General features: G+C 39.6%; 1 protein-coding gene and 1 long non-coding RNA gene across 5 annotated transcripts in view; one reads left to right on the top strand and one right to left on the bottom strand.

The window, feature by feature from the left end:
* dagla (diacylglycerol lipase, alpha) overlaps window positions 1–13,174 on the bottom strand; it is a 24,679-nt gene extending 11,505 nt beyond the window's left edge. For 2 of the 4 annotated variants that reach the window (XM_049717704.1, XM_049717707.2), the window contains exons 1-10: window positions 12,499–13,114; window positions 4,587–4,688; window positions 4,286–4,497; window positions 3,859–3,960; window positions 3,385–3,523; window positions 3,203–3,290; window positions 2,792–2,926; window positions 2,489–2,566; window positions 2,203–2,327; window positions 1,535–1,685 (exon numbers count right to left, since the gene is read on the bottom strand). In XM_049717704.1, coding sequence (XP_049573661.1) covers window positions 1,535–1,685; window positions 2,203–2,327; window positions 2,489–2,566; window positions 2,792–2,926; window positions 3,203–3,290; window positions 3,385–3,523; window positions 3,859–3,960; window positions 4,286–4,497; window positions 4,587–4,681 — 1,125 coding nt within the window. In that variant the 5' untranslated portion in view covers window positions 4,682–4,688; window positions 12,499–13,114. Of the gene's footprint in view, window positions 1–1,534; window positions 1,686–2,202; window positions 2,328–2,488; window positions 2,567–2,791; window positions 2,927–3,202; window positions 3,291–3,384; window positions 3,524–3,858; window positions 3,961–4,285; window positions 4,498–4,586; window positions 4,689–12,498 lie in introns of all 4 variants that reach the window. The other 2 variants (XM_049717705.1, XM_049717708.2) reach the window with 2 other exon arrangements.
* On the top strand, window positions 13,166–16,890 carry LOC125967056 (uncharacterized). The gene is made up of 2 exons (XR_007480656.2): window positions 13,166–14,472; window positions 15,143–16,890. It is a non-coding gene; the product is annotated as an uncharacterized lncRNA (long non-coding RNA).

Below are 16,890 nucleotides of genomic sequence, written 5' to 3'. Positions count from 1 at the left end.
ATACAAATAACAGGCAAAACTACAAAAGACAGTGAAGCGATTAACATTGCAATGATACAATACCAGGCTTTTTTCTGCATCTAAAATTTTGAGGCTGATCCCACACTTAATTTTGGCTATTAAAACCTCAGGGAAAAAAAAGCACTAGTTCAGGTGTCATTTATAACTGCAATTCTGCTATTAGACCAACAGGATGGCTTAGGCTCTGTCTCACAAACAGTGGGCAGTTGCTCTGATAAATGTCAAAAATATTCCTATTTTAAGGTGAGGTGGCAGCGATGAGAGTCATTAGTAAAGGTGAAGATAATTACAGAAAGTTAAAAGTTTGTATTCATGCTATGAAGAGAAAATGTCATTTGTCAGGTCTAAAAGTACTATATGCCTCATGAGATAGAGTTGAACAAGGCAAGGTTTCAGAACTGGATATGGAGGCAAAGTGAGGTTACTCATTTGAGAAGTGGTAATGTTATAATCATGCCAAGGCGGCATTTGTGACACTGTGACAAGTGACATTCAATCAACATGAATTTCCAAATTTTCCCCAAAACACAGACTTTACAGGTGCTGAACTGCAAATATGTAGGGTCAGACTGTAGTTTTTAATTGTAATATCACCAAACACCACTAGATGGCAGACATGTCTTAGTTGTGCTGTCACTGGATCTTACACTTGTAACGTGAGTAGGCCTAATCATTCTTTTGTGGATTAGGATTGATGTGCATTACAAACATAGGACCTCAATAACATTAAAAGTGAGTTGCTTGTGTGAAAAAAATGCACAAAATGATTTCTTGCACTTCATGTTGGTTTCTTGTTCAGCAGCTTTGCGCCATCCTTGAATGGCAAGTTTTATGAAAAGAGCCTTAAGCACTGGAAGAAATATAAAGTCGTGGTTGTTTTATTGTTTGCTGCAAAGCCTTTGTAGTTGGGTTGGGATAGTGGATCATTCATAGATGCTGTGGCTCTTCTGCAGCACTGATGGAAAACGATGGTCCCCTCAAGCATTTAAATCGCCCATCCCTGAGCTACACATGTACAGAGTCTGAAGTGATTCTTGAATTTTAGCATGTTAAACCTAACGTCTTATAGCATAAGCCTGATTTGTCACACCACAGAATGTATTTCCACTGCGACAGCATCTAGTGATGGCATACTTTACATTTTTCCACCCAGTGCGTGACATTGTATTTGGTGATGTAAGGCGTTTATACAGTTGCTCGCCCATGGAAACTGCCACGAATCCCAAAGCTTACAGTTTTAGTGCCGATGTTAATGCCAGATGAAGTTTGGAATGTTGCAGTGGCTGATTCAGCAGCACACTGGAAACTCTTACACACTGTGCACCTCAGCCTTCCGTGACCTTGGCCTTTAACTTTACAATGTGTGCCATCTGCTTTCTATGCCTCAGTTGCTGTGGTTCCACAACTCCACTTTATTTTACTACATTTAAATGTTTACAATGGTCAATGTCTAGCAGGGACCGGAAAAAATTGTATAATTGAGGAAGTACACTTGAAACGGTAAAATACTCACAGCATCATGGCAGGAAGTGTAGACAATGTGAACCTGCTTGAGATCCCGGTCCAAGAATTGCCTGCGTATGGCCAAAACATTACAACCACAACAATTGTCCTCCTCAACTGTCACTGACTGGGACAAACGTGAGCCAGACACTGATGTGCAGCTGGGGATAGAAGGGAAATCAGGACATACAAAGATTGTAAAACATTAAGTAGGAACAAAAGGAACTGTTGATTAAAAAGGAAGTCACCCCAAAACTTTTTCTCTCATTAATGTTGCAGTTGTATAATATAAACCCACCTGTCTTGTTATACATAGGATGGGACAGCCATTTTTTTCTTGCCGTCGACTGAAAATGACATCACAACTGCCACAACTCGGGTGAGAACCAACCAGTTTTCTGAAGCTGAGCCGTGATGAGACCTGGCAACTGTGATGTCATTTTCAGTCGACAACAAGTGGCAAAGTGTCCGGTCCCTGAGATGGATAAAAGCGGGTGAATTTTGCTGCGTAACTCATAATCTAAAAGCAGACTAGAAAGAACCCAGAATGCTGACGAGTGGGGGCACATACAACATACAGTATAAATATTTTGGTTGTTGACTTCCACTTTAATGTAGGTAAAATACACAATCCCATTGCATTATGTGAAAACTGTGGGTGCATGTTTGAGTGCTTACGGGCAGGTGCTAACAAGGAGGCACAGTCCGCATGCTGGCTTTCTCATCAGGTACATGGGCCAACCATATGCAGCGAGAGCAAAGAGCATGTAGTAGCACACATCCTTGTACATGCCCATCTCAGTCTGCGACAGAAGAATACACGCGTAAGACACATACACAAGGAAAGAGTTATCTTTTTTGGAAAAAAAGAGAATGTTTTAAAATGCTAGCATAGATGCATAGTGTGAATGAAAATATGGTTTTCAGCTTTGGCTTCATGTATTCATCATATATAAGGATTCACCGAATTCTTCAGATCCAGATATCTAGTGTTGCGAGTAACAGGCATCCCAGACAGGAAGGCTAAGATATCGTTGTTGCCCTGTGGAAGGAAGATAACAGAATAACGTTTCAAATCAAGCATTAAAAGGGATCACGTGGAAACGTGACTTGTATGGTAATGAGTCTGCTGCATGCTTACAAAGATTTGGCAGATTGGTCATGAAGTGCTTACTGCACGAGTGATTTTCAATTTTTTACTGTGTTTCACGGGAAAAGTATATAAAAAAAAATCCTTCAAAAGGGAGACGTAAACATGCTATCATACCTGGTCCAGGATAGATGATCTTTTAGACCTCTGTGTCTGACGAAGGAGTACCAAGCCAGCGATAATATCACTAGGCACAATGTCCAGATCTCTGAAGAACTCTGCAAAAAGGCTTGCCACCTCTGAATATGCATCCTGCAGCAGATAAAAGCAGACTTGAGTGCACGGTGTGCTAGGCACAGTATCTTAAATACTACAAACTTAAAAACGGATATAGGGGGGTTCTGGGTTCTCGGAGAGTTCAGTTTCTATGGTTACAAAGTGTCCAGAATGTGTATGTACTAAGTGGTTGTTTTGTCCAGTATTGTGTTATTTACATTGTGGCAATTTTAATATCATTATTGTCATATCTGTAATATTGCTAATCCCAAAAGCAGTTCTATTTAATTAAAGTGAATTAATGTGGCTCACCGATTGTGTGTCCTGGGCTCTTGTGCAGCACATAAAGAATTTCAGCCTCCTGCTCCAGCTGCTGGCCTGGCCTTCCTCAAGTCTGTGTCTAAATATAGAGGAAAAAAGAAATAAAACACACATACATGAGAATAGGGATATGAATGTGAATGATGTGTCAAAATAAAGAGGTTTGTTAGTACCTTAGAGTGTATGTCGTAAGGTTTCGTTGACGCCGGCGAGTTGCTTTCAGTTTGACAAATGTCCGACCGGTGGGATCGAAAGTGCACATAAGTGTAATGCAGACACTCAATATCACGAGCCAGTTGCACGCAACAATCCCTAAAACACAATAACATTTCAAATCAAGCACAATATATCCCACGATCCAATTTAAATATGTGTGTGGACAGAAACATACATCAAATGAATTTAAGTTGGTAAGGTTATGCTTCAACAGACCTTCACAACCCCCCAGAAAATCATGAATTCGTTCAAATTGAAAGATGATTAAATGTTTATCCAAGTTGATACATATACGTATGCATTCAAACAAATATGCGTTGGCGGTTGAGGCAGATGATGAACGACTACAAATATACGCATTCCATTGAGAATTGATTATACCATTTTAACCGTGTCATTGACGATCTACTTAAAGCCCTTGTGTGACTCACCCAAAGCTAGATTTTTGGCGGTGACATCAGAGCACGGCTGGTAATACTGAACAAGCCAGGCAATTCCCACGACTGCATATACGAGCTCTACCAGGAGAATGGCTGCAGCGAAAAAAATAAATCACACAAAGTACAAAATATCACAAACATATTGTACATATACTATATATATATATATATATATATATATATATATATATATATATACACATATATATATATACACACACACACGCGCGCACACACACACACACACACACACACACACACACACACACACAGACACACACACACACACACACACACACACACACACACACACACACACACACACACACACACACACACACACACACACACACACACACACACACACACACACACACACACACACACACACACATATATCTTAAAGTAGGCAGCTTACCTAGTCGGATATAGATGACATACTGCACAGCTTCCCTGGGCTGTGTGTATAGGATGCTGCCTCTCATACTCAACCACATGATGGCGCTCTCACAGATAAGGCAGCTGACTAAGATGCCCATGTACCCTCGACCATGGTCCACCAGTGTTATAGAACAGGACTGGTCAGAGCCATAGGGAAGGCCGAACAAAACGACGGAGAGAACGACCAGCCTGAAAATAACAGTACAATTAGGTATCGTCAAGAACCCCCTCCACCCTCTGTTTTTAATGGAATTGTTCTGTGACAGAGATCAACTCACCAGATGCAGTGCAACAAAAACAGAAAGAGGGCAGGCAGCACCAGGTCATCACTGCCGACTGACCAGCGCCGCCGAAACATCACCATGCCAGGCATCACTGCCCTGTGGAGAAAAAGACGTAATATAAAAAATAACAAATATGATGTTTTTGGCAGGCCCAGAGAACTGGAAAGTCTGAATAGTGCAATGAAATGTTGCTCCAAGTCAGTGGTCCTATTCGCAAAAAAAAAAAAAAAGAAAAAAAAGAAAAGGAATACAGTTACCTTATGCCACACAACAATGGCGTAACTACCTGGTATAGGCACTAAAAAGCATTTACTGGTTTGATCGGATAGTAAAACACAACACTAATAATGTTTTTGGAGGACACACACCACATAACTTCTCATGCACCTTTAACCAACTACACAGTTTTTTTAAAAAAATGGCATTGCTGTACTTTTCAGCCACTCTTTTTGGTACCCAGGATGCATTTTGGCATGCAAAGCTGAATCTTTTCCCTTATAAAATTTTCCAAGATGGTGCTCTAGTGGTGGTCGTCTTCAAATGCTATGGTTATTATTTTGTTGGAGGTCAAAGGTCGCGATAACAAGTTCAAGTAGAGCTTTCTTATTAGTGAACAAGAGAAAGCGAACCTGCTTTGACATTAGATGGTACCCTGTAAAAAAAGATTCCTTAACAACACTCTGATCATTCTCTTGTTGAAAAACAAAGCAGAGTTCATTGCAGTTGCTTCTGGCCTAAAATGAACTGAAATGGCAAAGCCACAGAAAGAAGGAAGGAAGAGGGGAGCCACAGAGAGGCTGATTCAGGCCTTATGATGCCGATACAGGCTGATCGAGCCTTTACGGTGAGCTACTCCAGTAGATCTGTTTAAAGATTTGTTTTGTTAAAACAAAGACTCAAAAGAAAGATTTACATTTTACAATAAATGTAAGACAAATAAAGATGAGAAATGCTGAGCACAAGACTTATATTGATTGTTTTGCTCCGTCTGTTGCAATGATTTTTCAGTCGTTAACAGAGTGCCAGTACCCTTCTTGTTCCAACCTTAAATAGCACAGTCATCACAGTTATTAAAGTCTTCCGTGGCATTGTGCCATCAAAAATTAATCATACTAATTAAAATGCCATGAGATAGCTGCATCATTGCCCAGTTGAAGGTGAGAAATTGATTTACACTGCAGCAAAAAAGCAGTGATATATACGATGCAATTCAACGGATTATGTGGACTCACATTGACACCAAGAAACACGTGTTGATTGATAACCTTCGAGCTAGCCATCAGCTAAGGAACTAAAAATGTTTTTCTTAAATATCCCTAATGTGTGCCACCGATCTGCTAGCCAACTACGGAGCCGCTAGTTCCGACTAGCAAGCTAGTTAGGGCTGTCCAAATTGTCACCACCTTCCGATGTGCACTGTGGATCCATAAAACCGTGACACAGCAGGATGCTGCAATTTTTTAGCATACGGTATCTTACAAGCAAAATGGATGCTGTGGGAGAAAAGGGCCAAGTAGCCGATAGCCACCGAAAGAAGAAAAAAAAAATGGCACTCAGTACTTAAATAGTGGGGGAGGGCTGACTCATGTCAGAGGCGCGACACTAATTGACAAAGTGTAATTTATCAGCTTGTTGATGAAATGCTACCCCATGACTAAAAGGGCAATCAAATCTTTATAGGCACTCGCTTTGTGAGCGGTATTGTAGGGGATGTTTAGGTTTGTGGGTGTTTATAAATATGAATCTATATTTGTCGAGCAAAAAGACGTGACTTTTTTTTATTTATGGGAAAGATAAAGCATTCTGCCTTCTTCAAAAATGCTTATAATTCTAAAATATTAGCACAATACCAATCATGGTGGTGGCAGCATTAAACATGAGGGTTGTTTATTTTCAGCTGGAAAAGGGTATTGGTGCTTTAGTCAAGGTGGAGTCAGTCAATTTTTGGCACGTTTGGCATCTTCTGGGAAAATGAGAGTGGGGGATATTTAGGAGTGCTTTTGAAACTAAGAGAGGGTAAATATTGTAATATAAATAAATCATTGTCTGTCGTTGATAGACTCATCCAAATTGAATGAGCACAGTATCAGAAGGTGCTTTGACAAAAGTGTGGAAACAATTATGTATTTTTACAGATATTTACATACAAAAGACAAATGTACAACATCTTTCTACATGCGCAGAATGGTTTTCTCTCTAGATTATAAAGACGGGGAATGTTTGATACCACTTTTGTCAGACGGATACCAGTACATCAACCCATTGATTTATTTGCAGCACCACCTACTTAGAACTCAGCAGGGACGTGTAAAACAGAAAAATACCAACATTTTCTCGCAGCAGATCTGGAAGCATATAAATGCACAGTCTTCTGGCAGGCCGGGCATGTTTCTGTCATTCATCAGTGAAATGGTCACTATGCAAATAAATAAAAGACTAAATTATTTGTTTCCATATTCTGACAAGAATACCTGGCCATGCTCAAACCACAGACAGACCTCATTAATTAAAAAAAAACTAAGCTAACCAGTACGTAACAGAGACCCAGACTGAATTCCATTATGAAAAACCAGATGATTAACAGTGATTAGAAAGGCCATTAAATAATGAGTTGTCAGATGATATCAGATGGAAAATTCAAAGACGGTTAGAGGACAGCACACTCCAACAACCACAGGAAAACAAAATTTAAAGAAACACATTCTATGTGAAATGATTTCAGTAATTCAGTCGCACATAGAATTACTCAAAGGAGAACTAATAGCATTTAAGGGGAGTTGAACCACTGTCAACAGGGGAGACAGGATTAAAAGGTTCTGGCAATGACAAAGCATATTCTTCCAAAATGGAATAAAAAAGGGACATATTTGAAAGTGAAATAAGATGTAAAAAATGCTGGTCTAGAAAACAAACATCAGCCAGGCAAATTGCAATAGATGACAATAAGGAGTGCGGTCACGGGTCACCTGCTTTTTCATTAACAAAGGAGAGAAAATCAATGTGCAAAAACAAAAAAAAATTGGAAGAGGGTGAGACCCTAACTAAAAAAATAAATAAAAAAAAACATTTGTATTCCAATCATATCCACTGATGTGCTTTCTCTGCTTTGTGCTAAAGGCTTACAGGTGTCATATGGAAAATGCTCTTTATTGCACAAATAGTTGTTCCTCACCCATCAGATGTGAAGTTACTTAACCAATTAGGTCTTTTGTCAGCTTCTTTTTTTGCTCCGTTGTATTTTGACAGCTTGCAAAAGCAATGGTGTGGCGAATTTGCATATGTTATATTGTAATTCTCTGCCTGTAATTTGGCAGCTAGAAACACTGAAGAGATGCCAGTGTAATTCAGAAGCCTCGTCAATGGTGCCTTTTAGCAGAACACAAACCACACCACAAAATGGATGCTACTTTAACTTTTCACATTTTATTAGCTGTTGGTTGGAAAGCGATTTTGATTGTTCATAACTTTCTTGAGCAATAATTGTATTTGATTACAGTACCTGCTCTGAATCTGGTTTTGCAGTTTACATCATGCTAAACTTAGCCTGACAAACACTGACAATGCTACACGAGTTATTATCATCGGAGTCGTTGTGAAACTAAAGGTCATTCGTACATTTTTGTGAAAAGACGCACACACCAGTGCACGTGAGCAGTGCCTTTGTGCAAGCCAGTGTATGGCTGCGTGCCAGGCCCTCACCCCGACTCACGTGACCCAACAACAATGATGTAACAACAATGACAGAGCTCTCAGTCTGTCATTGTAGCTTTGACATGGACAATGAAAGATAAGTAAAAAATGGTTCACATAATTTGCCTGTTAAAGTATGTTTCAATTGTGGACATCTATCTTTTCGTATCTTTATGACTGCTTTATTACAGTGTTACAGATAGCTAGGATTTGTTTTGATTCGGAAAGGGGAAAGTTCAGAGAAGCACCTCATCCACGCAGTCACGCACAAGTCAAAGAGCGTGGCCGGACATAGTAGGACAAGGAGTGGATGTTTTATTCTGGCTTCCATCCAATTCACGTAGCATCAAAATGACTTACTCAATCCGCCTGATATTGTCATTTCCGTATTGCTTCACTTTTAATAAAATGTCGATGTGAGTGGAGTATTCAAGGTGATGGGTGGCAAACAGACCGCTTTGCCTGCCCAACAATATGCCTTGCGTAAATTAACGTAACAAAGAACTCCTTCAGCTGCCTAATAGCATGCCTTTCTACAAAAACAAACCAAAAAACAAACAAACAAACAAAAAAAAAAAAGACTTTCTATATAACGCGCTTTTGGTGTTAACGCGATTCCCAAATTCTGGACCCCAAAGCCGCGTAAAATCGAGATTTGGGTGTACTGTGTTATGCTTCAGAACTAGTCAACACTTTCAGACAAAATACCATTGGAAGAAGCTTGAGCCTTATTTGTATCATTCATTAACATAATACATTTGAAACATATATTAATTCTAATGAAAACAGAGACTTCTCTATGCATGCATTGAGAATTTAGACAATGTCTGACTCGAGTGACGAGGATACACTGATCAGTTCTACTTTCAATCTCCTCTATGTTCACTTTCATTCCTGCTTGGGTGAGAATGACACTGCTTTAAGAGTCGCTTCAGCTTTTGTCACATCCACATCCACTTCTCGCTGTTTCTAATCAGCCTGTCTCTGCAAAGCCATCACACAAGACAGCAGCATGCTGTCCATCCAAATCGAACACTCCCTCTCCTTTCCCCCCTCCCTCCCTCCCTCCCTCCCTCCCTCCCTCCCTCCCTCCCTCCCTCCCTCCCTTCACTCTTCCCTGTCCTAATGCTCTCCTCTTCTCCTTCCTACCCACACACTCATTCACTATTCATATTTTACAGTACATTTGTGAACATGGAAACAAGTGAGTGCATCTGCACTGCTACAGAAGAAACCTACATTTGCTCTTCCTTATCTAACAAAGCCAGATTTTGGTTTTGGTTTACCACTGCTCATCTTTTTTTAGACTGAAAGCCATGTGCCACTCACTCCTACACTCCCTCTGCCTCTTTCTCCATCTTTTTCTCCCACCGCCACCACCCACGCAATCCTTTCCACCTCCTTATCCATTTTCCTCGTGTTGCAGCCGATGCATTAGTGTTAACGTGTGACTGTTTGTGCGTATGGATGCGTGCCAACGCCGGGGTGCAAAGGTGAGCTGCCAACCTGGCTGTAGCCGACAACCACAAACCAAATGAAACTGTTTCGGTCGAGATACTGTGGCCGCTTGATGACTACAGCCAAAGATTTTTTTTTCTTTCCTTCTGTTTTTCCATTCCATTAAACTGCACAAACCGACATCATTAAGCGCAATAGAATTTCAGTGAAGAGGATCGTGACTTGGACATTTTGCCACTCTCAGTAGACTGAAAATGACATCACAGCTTCAAAAAACTAGTAAGGCGTGATTAGTTGTGACCTGACACCGAGCAACTGTGATGTCAGTCCACAGCAAGTGGTAAAATGGCTGTCCCCTGAGATGGATAAAAACAAGTAAATTTTGCTGCTTAACTCACATTCTGCAGATGCAATATTTATCAGAACGCTGTGTTTTGACGAGTAGGGGCACATACAACATACTGCAGAAAAAATCTTTGGGTTGACTTCCCCTTTAAGAAATACTAACCACTTAGCAAAGATGAACAATCGAAAAACAAACATTAGTCCCGTTGAGTATCCCACTCAAGGTAATATTTCATCATGTGGATCCTCAAGGAATATTTTACGTTGGCTATGTAGTCAGTAGAAGACTACTAAACTAATTTCTCCACGATTGTAACAGGACCAGTTATTACTGTACAGTTAGCAAATAGAGCTAAATTTACATTTCTTTCTGCAAAAAAATAATAATACAACTCAAGTTAAGGGTACATAACAGCATGATGTTAATAACGGAGAGCTGTTATGCATTTGCTGCCATTTTGAATCATTTTATGGACGAAACAAGTTAAAAACAAAAAGAATTTTCAGGAAGATTAAGTTGTTTCTTTGCGTACCGACTCAAAGATTCAACTTCACCTTGTCAATATTTGGATTGACAAACTAATCCGCAGGTCCTGCAATACATCCTCCCCCTGTCTTTACTTTCCCATATCGTTTGATTAAACAGAACTAAAATGGTTTATTGAAGAACCTAAATTTGCCCAGCTATTTAAATGGCAACGTGTTGATTTGGTCCCACTCACCACATCAATACACATTTCAAATAAACGAGTAGCAGAGGATAGGTCAAGTCTCCAGATTAAACAGCTAGAGGATATCATCATCATTATAAAGGGATGATACATGCAAGGTTTCTACTTGCTATCTGAGTCTTACTGTATTAGTTTATATTCATCTGTCAAAAAAGCATTTTAAATAGCAACAGTCTCATAGACTATTTCATTAAGAAATAAATACAAATAAACAACAAGAACAAACCAAATGCTGCTGCTTTTACTTTTTTTTGCACTCTTTTCAAAAGGGCATAAACAACATCCCAACATGGCGGCGCTAAACTCAAAGCAGTCTGATGAGAATTGTCTTTTGAGGCGCATCTGTCATGTTTAAAATGAAGGAACCTTAATTAAAATATATACAACTGAAATGGGATTAAAATGAAATCCAACTAACATATCACACAAAATCAATTTACAGATAAATGGATATATGTGTACTGCATATACTATTGTACAGCACAACAGAGAAGAGAACAGTTGCACAGGGCAACAGAAAAGAGGTAGTGGCGTTCTTAAATACGCACTGTTTTTCCAAACAGAGACAGACAGTCGTATTTGCAAATTCACCCTGGAGATGGCCACTTTCCTAAGACGGTGGTTATAGCAAATGACATCACAGGTACCAGACCTCCTGAGATGGATAAAAACAGATGGCTTATGCCTGTATAATTCATATTCCACAATCGAAACATTACGCTGTGTTTCAACTCGTTTGGTTCCACAGAATATATTACAAGGAAAATTTGGAGTTGACTTTCACTTTTAAATGACACAGGAATAGCTATAGTGAATGAATATACTAAAGAATTGACACTTTATTGCTTCATGTGTTCAGTTTGCGGTATATGAGAAAAGTTCAAGCCTTGTTTTAAATAGTTTCTTCCAAAACTCAAACCATGTGAATTTTCATTTCAAATGTATCCTCTTGTTCTTCTCATCTGATATTGGAATCAATCCGCCTGCAGGGGTATTTCCTGGCTGCTAAATGCCTAACTTGTGGAAGAAATACATTTTCACAGTTCTTTCATTAATTGCTTTGCATTGTTGCACATAAAAAAACAAAAACAAAACAGGGGTCTCAAATATGTGGCCCACGGGCCAATTAAGGGGGATGATTAGCGATTGTGTGACCCACATATTTTTCTCAAAATGCATATTTTTGTCTGGTTTGTTGCTTTACTTTTGAATATACTATTTTAGCACTTAGTTTGTATGTAATGTAGTTGGACTTCATAACAGATTATTTGTCGACGAGTTAACCCAAGGGAAATTGTCAGACACTTGGTTACGGTGTGATTCCGAAGTGACACTATGAAGAAGGAAAACTAAGACAGCTGTCATTCTCCTTGCGATGACACACCGGGCACCTTGAAAAGCAAGTGTAATTATGAATCGGAAGCAATGCAATTGCGTCAAGAGTTCAGGGTTATGTGTGGGTGTGCGTGTGTCTCGGCATCCTACAAACACGTGTAAGACCACAAGCAATGTTGCAGTAACGAGAGCATCCTGCGGGCCAAGCTAGTTGTGATGTGGCCTACTCATGTGTCAAAAATCAGTGGGGGAAAAACATATAAGGTGGTCTGTCCAAATGAAATCTCATACTGTGTAGACAGAAAAGGTGGATGCCCATTTACTGAAATGCATTCGCTGCTTCTCACCTGAATTTTGACGCTGCCTTGACACGAACCACTGCATCGGTTCCGCTTGCTCGCCCATATCCCCCCGACTGGAGACAAGCCTCCTCAGACTCGTTCTTCTCGACACCAGTTCAAAGATGCAAGGAGGGAGAGGAAAGTCTGTAAACGCCTCGGGCGAGAGGTTTTATGACAACGGAGCAGCTGTCATTCGAGCTGATGAATGGACCTGGAAACGTCAAATAATCGGGTCGCGGGGATCCGCAGCAGTCCTCAGAGCAACACGTCTTCGGCTGTGGCAGCACAGTGACTCCTTTTCTGTGCTCCTCCAAACCAGTGAGAAATATTCGGGATTGGATCAAATCCACTGAAGAAGAAATGGAAAGAATGGAATCCGTGTCACGTTATAGTCAGTGGCGTGTATGCGCTCCCGGCCGCCGGACAACTCCCGAACCCCAGCAACGGCAGGAGGCAAAACAGGCAGCATTCCACGAGAAACGGGCCCGGTACGTATCTACATTAAACTGCGTATTAAGAAGATGCAAGCCCCTTTCCGCGTTTCGCTGCGCATATCACGTAGCGCGTTTTGATTGCGCATACCTGACTCGTTTCTTAAACGGAAGGCACTCGGGAAATATTGCAGAGAAACGGCGCCACTGGTGGTTTGTGAATATCAAGAATGTCGCTACTGCTTCAAAGATGAGACAGTCATGGCAAGATTATTACCTACTAAGAGAGTGCGCGTTCATACTAAGGAAATATTTGAACATTGTAATTGGTCTGTTAAACGTATTTATGTATAATTAAACCCTGTATTAAAATAAAAAAATACTCCCTCTGTCGATTTGTCTTGAAAACAAAGCCAGTGAGACCTCCATTTCAATTCAACAAAAATGTACTGAAGTGTGTTGTTTCGTGTCGTTGACACAAGACTGATTACTCTCTTGAAAAAATAGTCTTCTTCGATGGGACGTGCACTGGGCGTGGATCCCTGTCAAGTCATAAAATATAAACACATGAAACAACTATATTTGGAAGATTTTGAAAACACAGCAAATCTCATTAATAAAATTTTAAATGAGAATTACGAATTGTGAAGCTTTTGTCCGTATTGCAGTAATTTCAAAAAAAGCAAAAATAGAAATCGTGATTCGTGACTGGGACATGCCGGGCCATGGCCAGGTAGCGATATTTGAAAGATTGCCATATTTTTTAAGGATTTCCTTTAATGCATCTGTACATGCGTGAAATCAAATGTTTAAAAATGACAAGCGGTTTTGTATAATAGTGCATTGGTGTAATGCTTGCAGCTGCAGGCATTCAAGGCTTTAAGCCATGTGATAAAACGGCAGGTGCACCATTGCAAAGGTGCAAGTTTATTCAAATACTGGGTAATAAAAACAAGATCCTGACAGACGAACTGAAGCATTTCTTGAGCATGTTTATTTTATATATTTATTATATCACATTTAGTTATAATTCTATTACAAATAAGTAAAGAAAATTCAAACAGCTCCCTTGACATAAAATATTGGGGCTACGGCTTCATCCCCTCTCGTTGCACTATTGTACTACTAACTACTAAGTTTAGTTATTCATTACTCATCTTTTATGTAAGAATGTTTAGAACTATGGTTTAGAATACGTAGTCTTCTAACTTGGGAGTTGTTTTATAATGTCTATTGTCTATAAATATGAACATCTTTGTATGATTGTAGTCACACTGCATACAAAAATTGTGCCATGTATTTTTTTTACTTTTTTACTTACTTTTATTTATATAACCAAAAGAGACAATCTGACCAAAGAAAAGACTCCCCCCGTATCTTGTGCGCCAGATGGTACATTCCGGTCTCGTTTTCATTCTCCTCCCTTCTGCCTTCAGTGCCCTCCATCTCCCAGCGTTCTGTCATTTTCTAATGTTAAGGGCATTGTGACATCCTTGTGGTCCTTGCATCTTTTGATTATCCGAGTAATTGCTGGGAAGCAGCAGAGGAGGTACGTAATGTCCATTTTGTCTCATTAGACAGCAGCATTTATTGACACTTATTTATGTAAAACGTGTCCAATCTGCATTGACACGTTCATTTTCAGTTAATATGCATTAATGTTTGTTCAGTGGGCTCTGTACATTTCACTGATGCCCCAGTCATCACGCAGTACTTATTATTCACCTCCATCTTGTCCTCCATTTATAGGCCCTATGAGCTATGACTCAGGAAGTTTGACAAATTACTGCATAGCATTGTTTTGCATTGTATTTGCATTGTTGTCTTCATTAGATTTGATCATAGTGGAACAAATGAAAATTCAGAAGACAAGAGGAGTTTAGGCGCTGCAAAGCTGCAGTAGCCTCATATTTCCATGCGCTAGTTATCCTGAAAGCTATGGTTTTGAAAAGGACAGTAGTGGCACAATTTCACATAATGGCTATGTCATAGCTGCTTCGACCAAAATACTAACAATGTATACAGCCTCAAAATGCACCCATCCAAGTGATTAGCTCTTGCAAGGTCATATTTAAGGCCCTCCAATCACAGGGCTGCTAATGCAATACAGTGATTATGAGTATAAAGGCTTGTGAGTACGTCTGTGTTTCCTCCATTTAGCAGATATCTTTTGAAGTCTGACCCCAATTTGGAGAGATTATCTACCTTTTTTTCTTTAGTGAAGCAACACAGAGCTAGCAGCAGCAGCAGCAGCAGCATCACTGACAAGCCCACACTTTGGTCCCGGAATCCATGGAAGCCAAGGCCAAGTCTGCTCCTGCTCCCAAAGGGCCATCAAAAGCAGAGAAAAGGGAGCCAGCAGCCCCACGTAAAGTTGAACCTGCCCCTGCAACGCCGGAACCAGAGATTCCTCCTCCCCAGGATGGGGCGGCAGAAGGTGATGCAGGTGATGGGGCTGCGGGCAGCTGCACAGACTCTCTGGAGCATCTGAAACCTTTCCTCATTGGTGGTGCTGTGATTGCAGTTGGAGCCATTTTGATTGGGGCGATGTTGCTACCAAAGAGAAATTAAAATCCTAATCTCGAAAAAATAACTATGTAAAATTGGTTCACAAATAATCATGGTAGATTTTGAAGATGGGGAGTTGCTCTTTTTTTTTGGCTAGCAAAAATATATGTATAAAATATTACTAAGCAATGAAGCAGCTAATTTTTTTTATTGCAAACATTTTATGCATGAAATTTTAATTTACAATCTGTTAAAACTACACCATAGTGCTGAACATACAAGATGATTATTTTCTGGTTGTTTATATCTGCTTTTTATTATTTCCTCAAATGTTGACAAAAACACACAATATTTGCGTCGTATGTTCAATTTCTAATGCGCTCCAGAAATTTGTACTCCTGGTGTGGAAAATGCAGATTCTAGGATTCACTTTTCTTTTCTTTGAAAGAGCAGAGTTGTAAAAATGTCACATTATATGATCATGTGACAAAAAAGTAAGTGATTCAGAATGCTGAGGTTTATGAACGGCTTGTGGGAGAATATGACGTATATGGCAGATTAGTGTTGCAATGTTATTTCTTGAAGTAGATTGTAGAATAAGAAGAATTTTTATGTTAGAATCAAATGATGTGACAAATCAATAGCCTTTCATGTATAACACAACATCTGAAAATGTTCTGCATCTAAATGTTCACTTCTTATCGTAAATACTTTATTGCAGACCAGTCATTAATGGTCCCATATCGAGTTCAGTGCCTGCAGTTGAATCAGGCTTCATTTCACTGTGTGTATTCCATCAAGAACAACTATCCAGAACAACCTTTGTGTTTTCAGTACCTTATTAATATCTAAGTATAGCTGGGCACAATTAGAGTGCTAATGTAAAGGAAGTGGATTAGTAAAGCAGTCGTCATTTCTATGTCTGCACACATTGCGCATGTGTTCCCAGCATTGTCTATTCAGTAATGTCCCAGTTGAAAAACTACACGCCACTTTTCTCTGGTTGCAACATTTTTGCAACATATTAGTCATCATAAATGTTGTATGTGTGTACATTGTTGCATTCTACACCCCTAATGCATCCAAACAATACAATGCCAAAACTAGAACTAACTTCATCTGACCTTGTACAAATAAGTGTACCAAAAAAAAAAAAAAAAAATTAATAACTTAATAACAGCAGCGTATAAATGCAATAATTCAGGTAGGATTCCTCAGTTAGCACATTATGTTGTGCTGTAGCAAGTTATTTCACATAGATGATACGATGTAATAACACTAGCGATGGTCAAGTATGATGTTTCATAAAATGGCAATGATGTTAGAGGTGATAGAAAGTACAGTATGTATTTATGGTGACTGTAATGATGGTTATATTTTTGATATATTACTACTCTCTCCTCCAGTGTACACAAAGAATGTGGTTGTGATGCAACCTTTATTAAAGGAAGTGAACCAA

The sequence above is a fragment of the Syngnathus scovelli genome, chromosome 4, assembly GCF_024217435.2.
Source record: "Syngnathus scovelli strain Florida chromosome 4, RoL_Ssco_1.2, whole genome shotgun sequence".
Taxonomy (NCBI): Eukaryota; Metazoa; Chordata; class Actinopteri; order Syngnathiformes; family Syngnathidae; genus Syngnathus; species Syngnathus scovelli.
The sequence above is the reverse complement of the archived record's forward strand: the minus strand, read 5'-3'. Positions and strand labels throughout refer to the sequence as shown.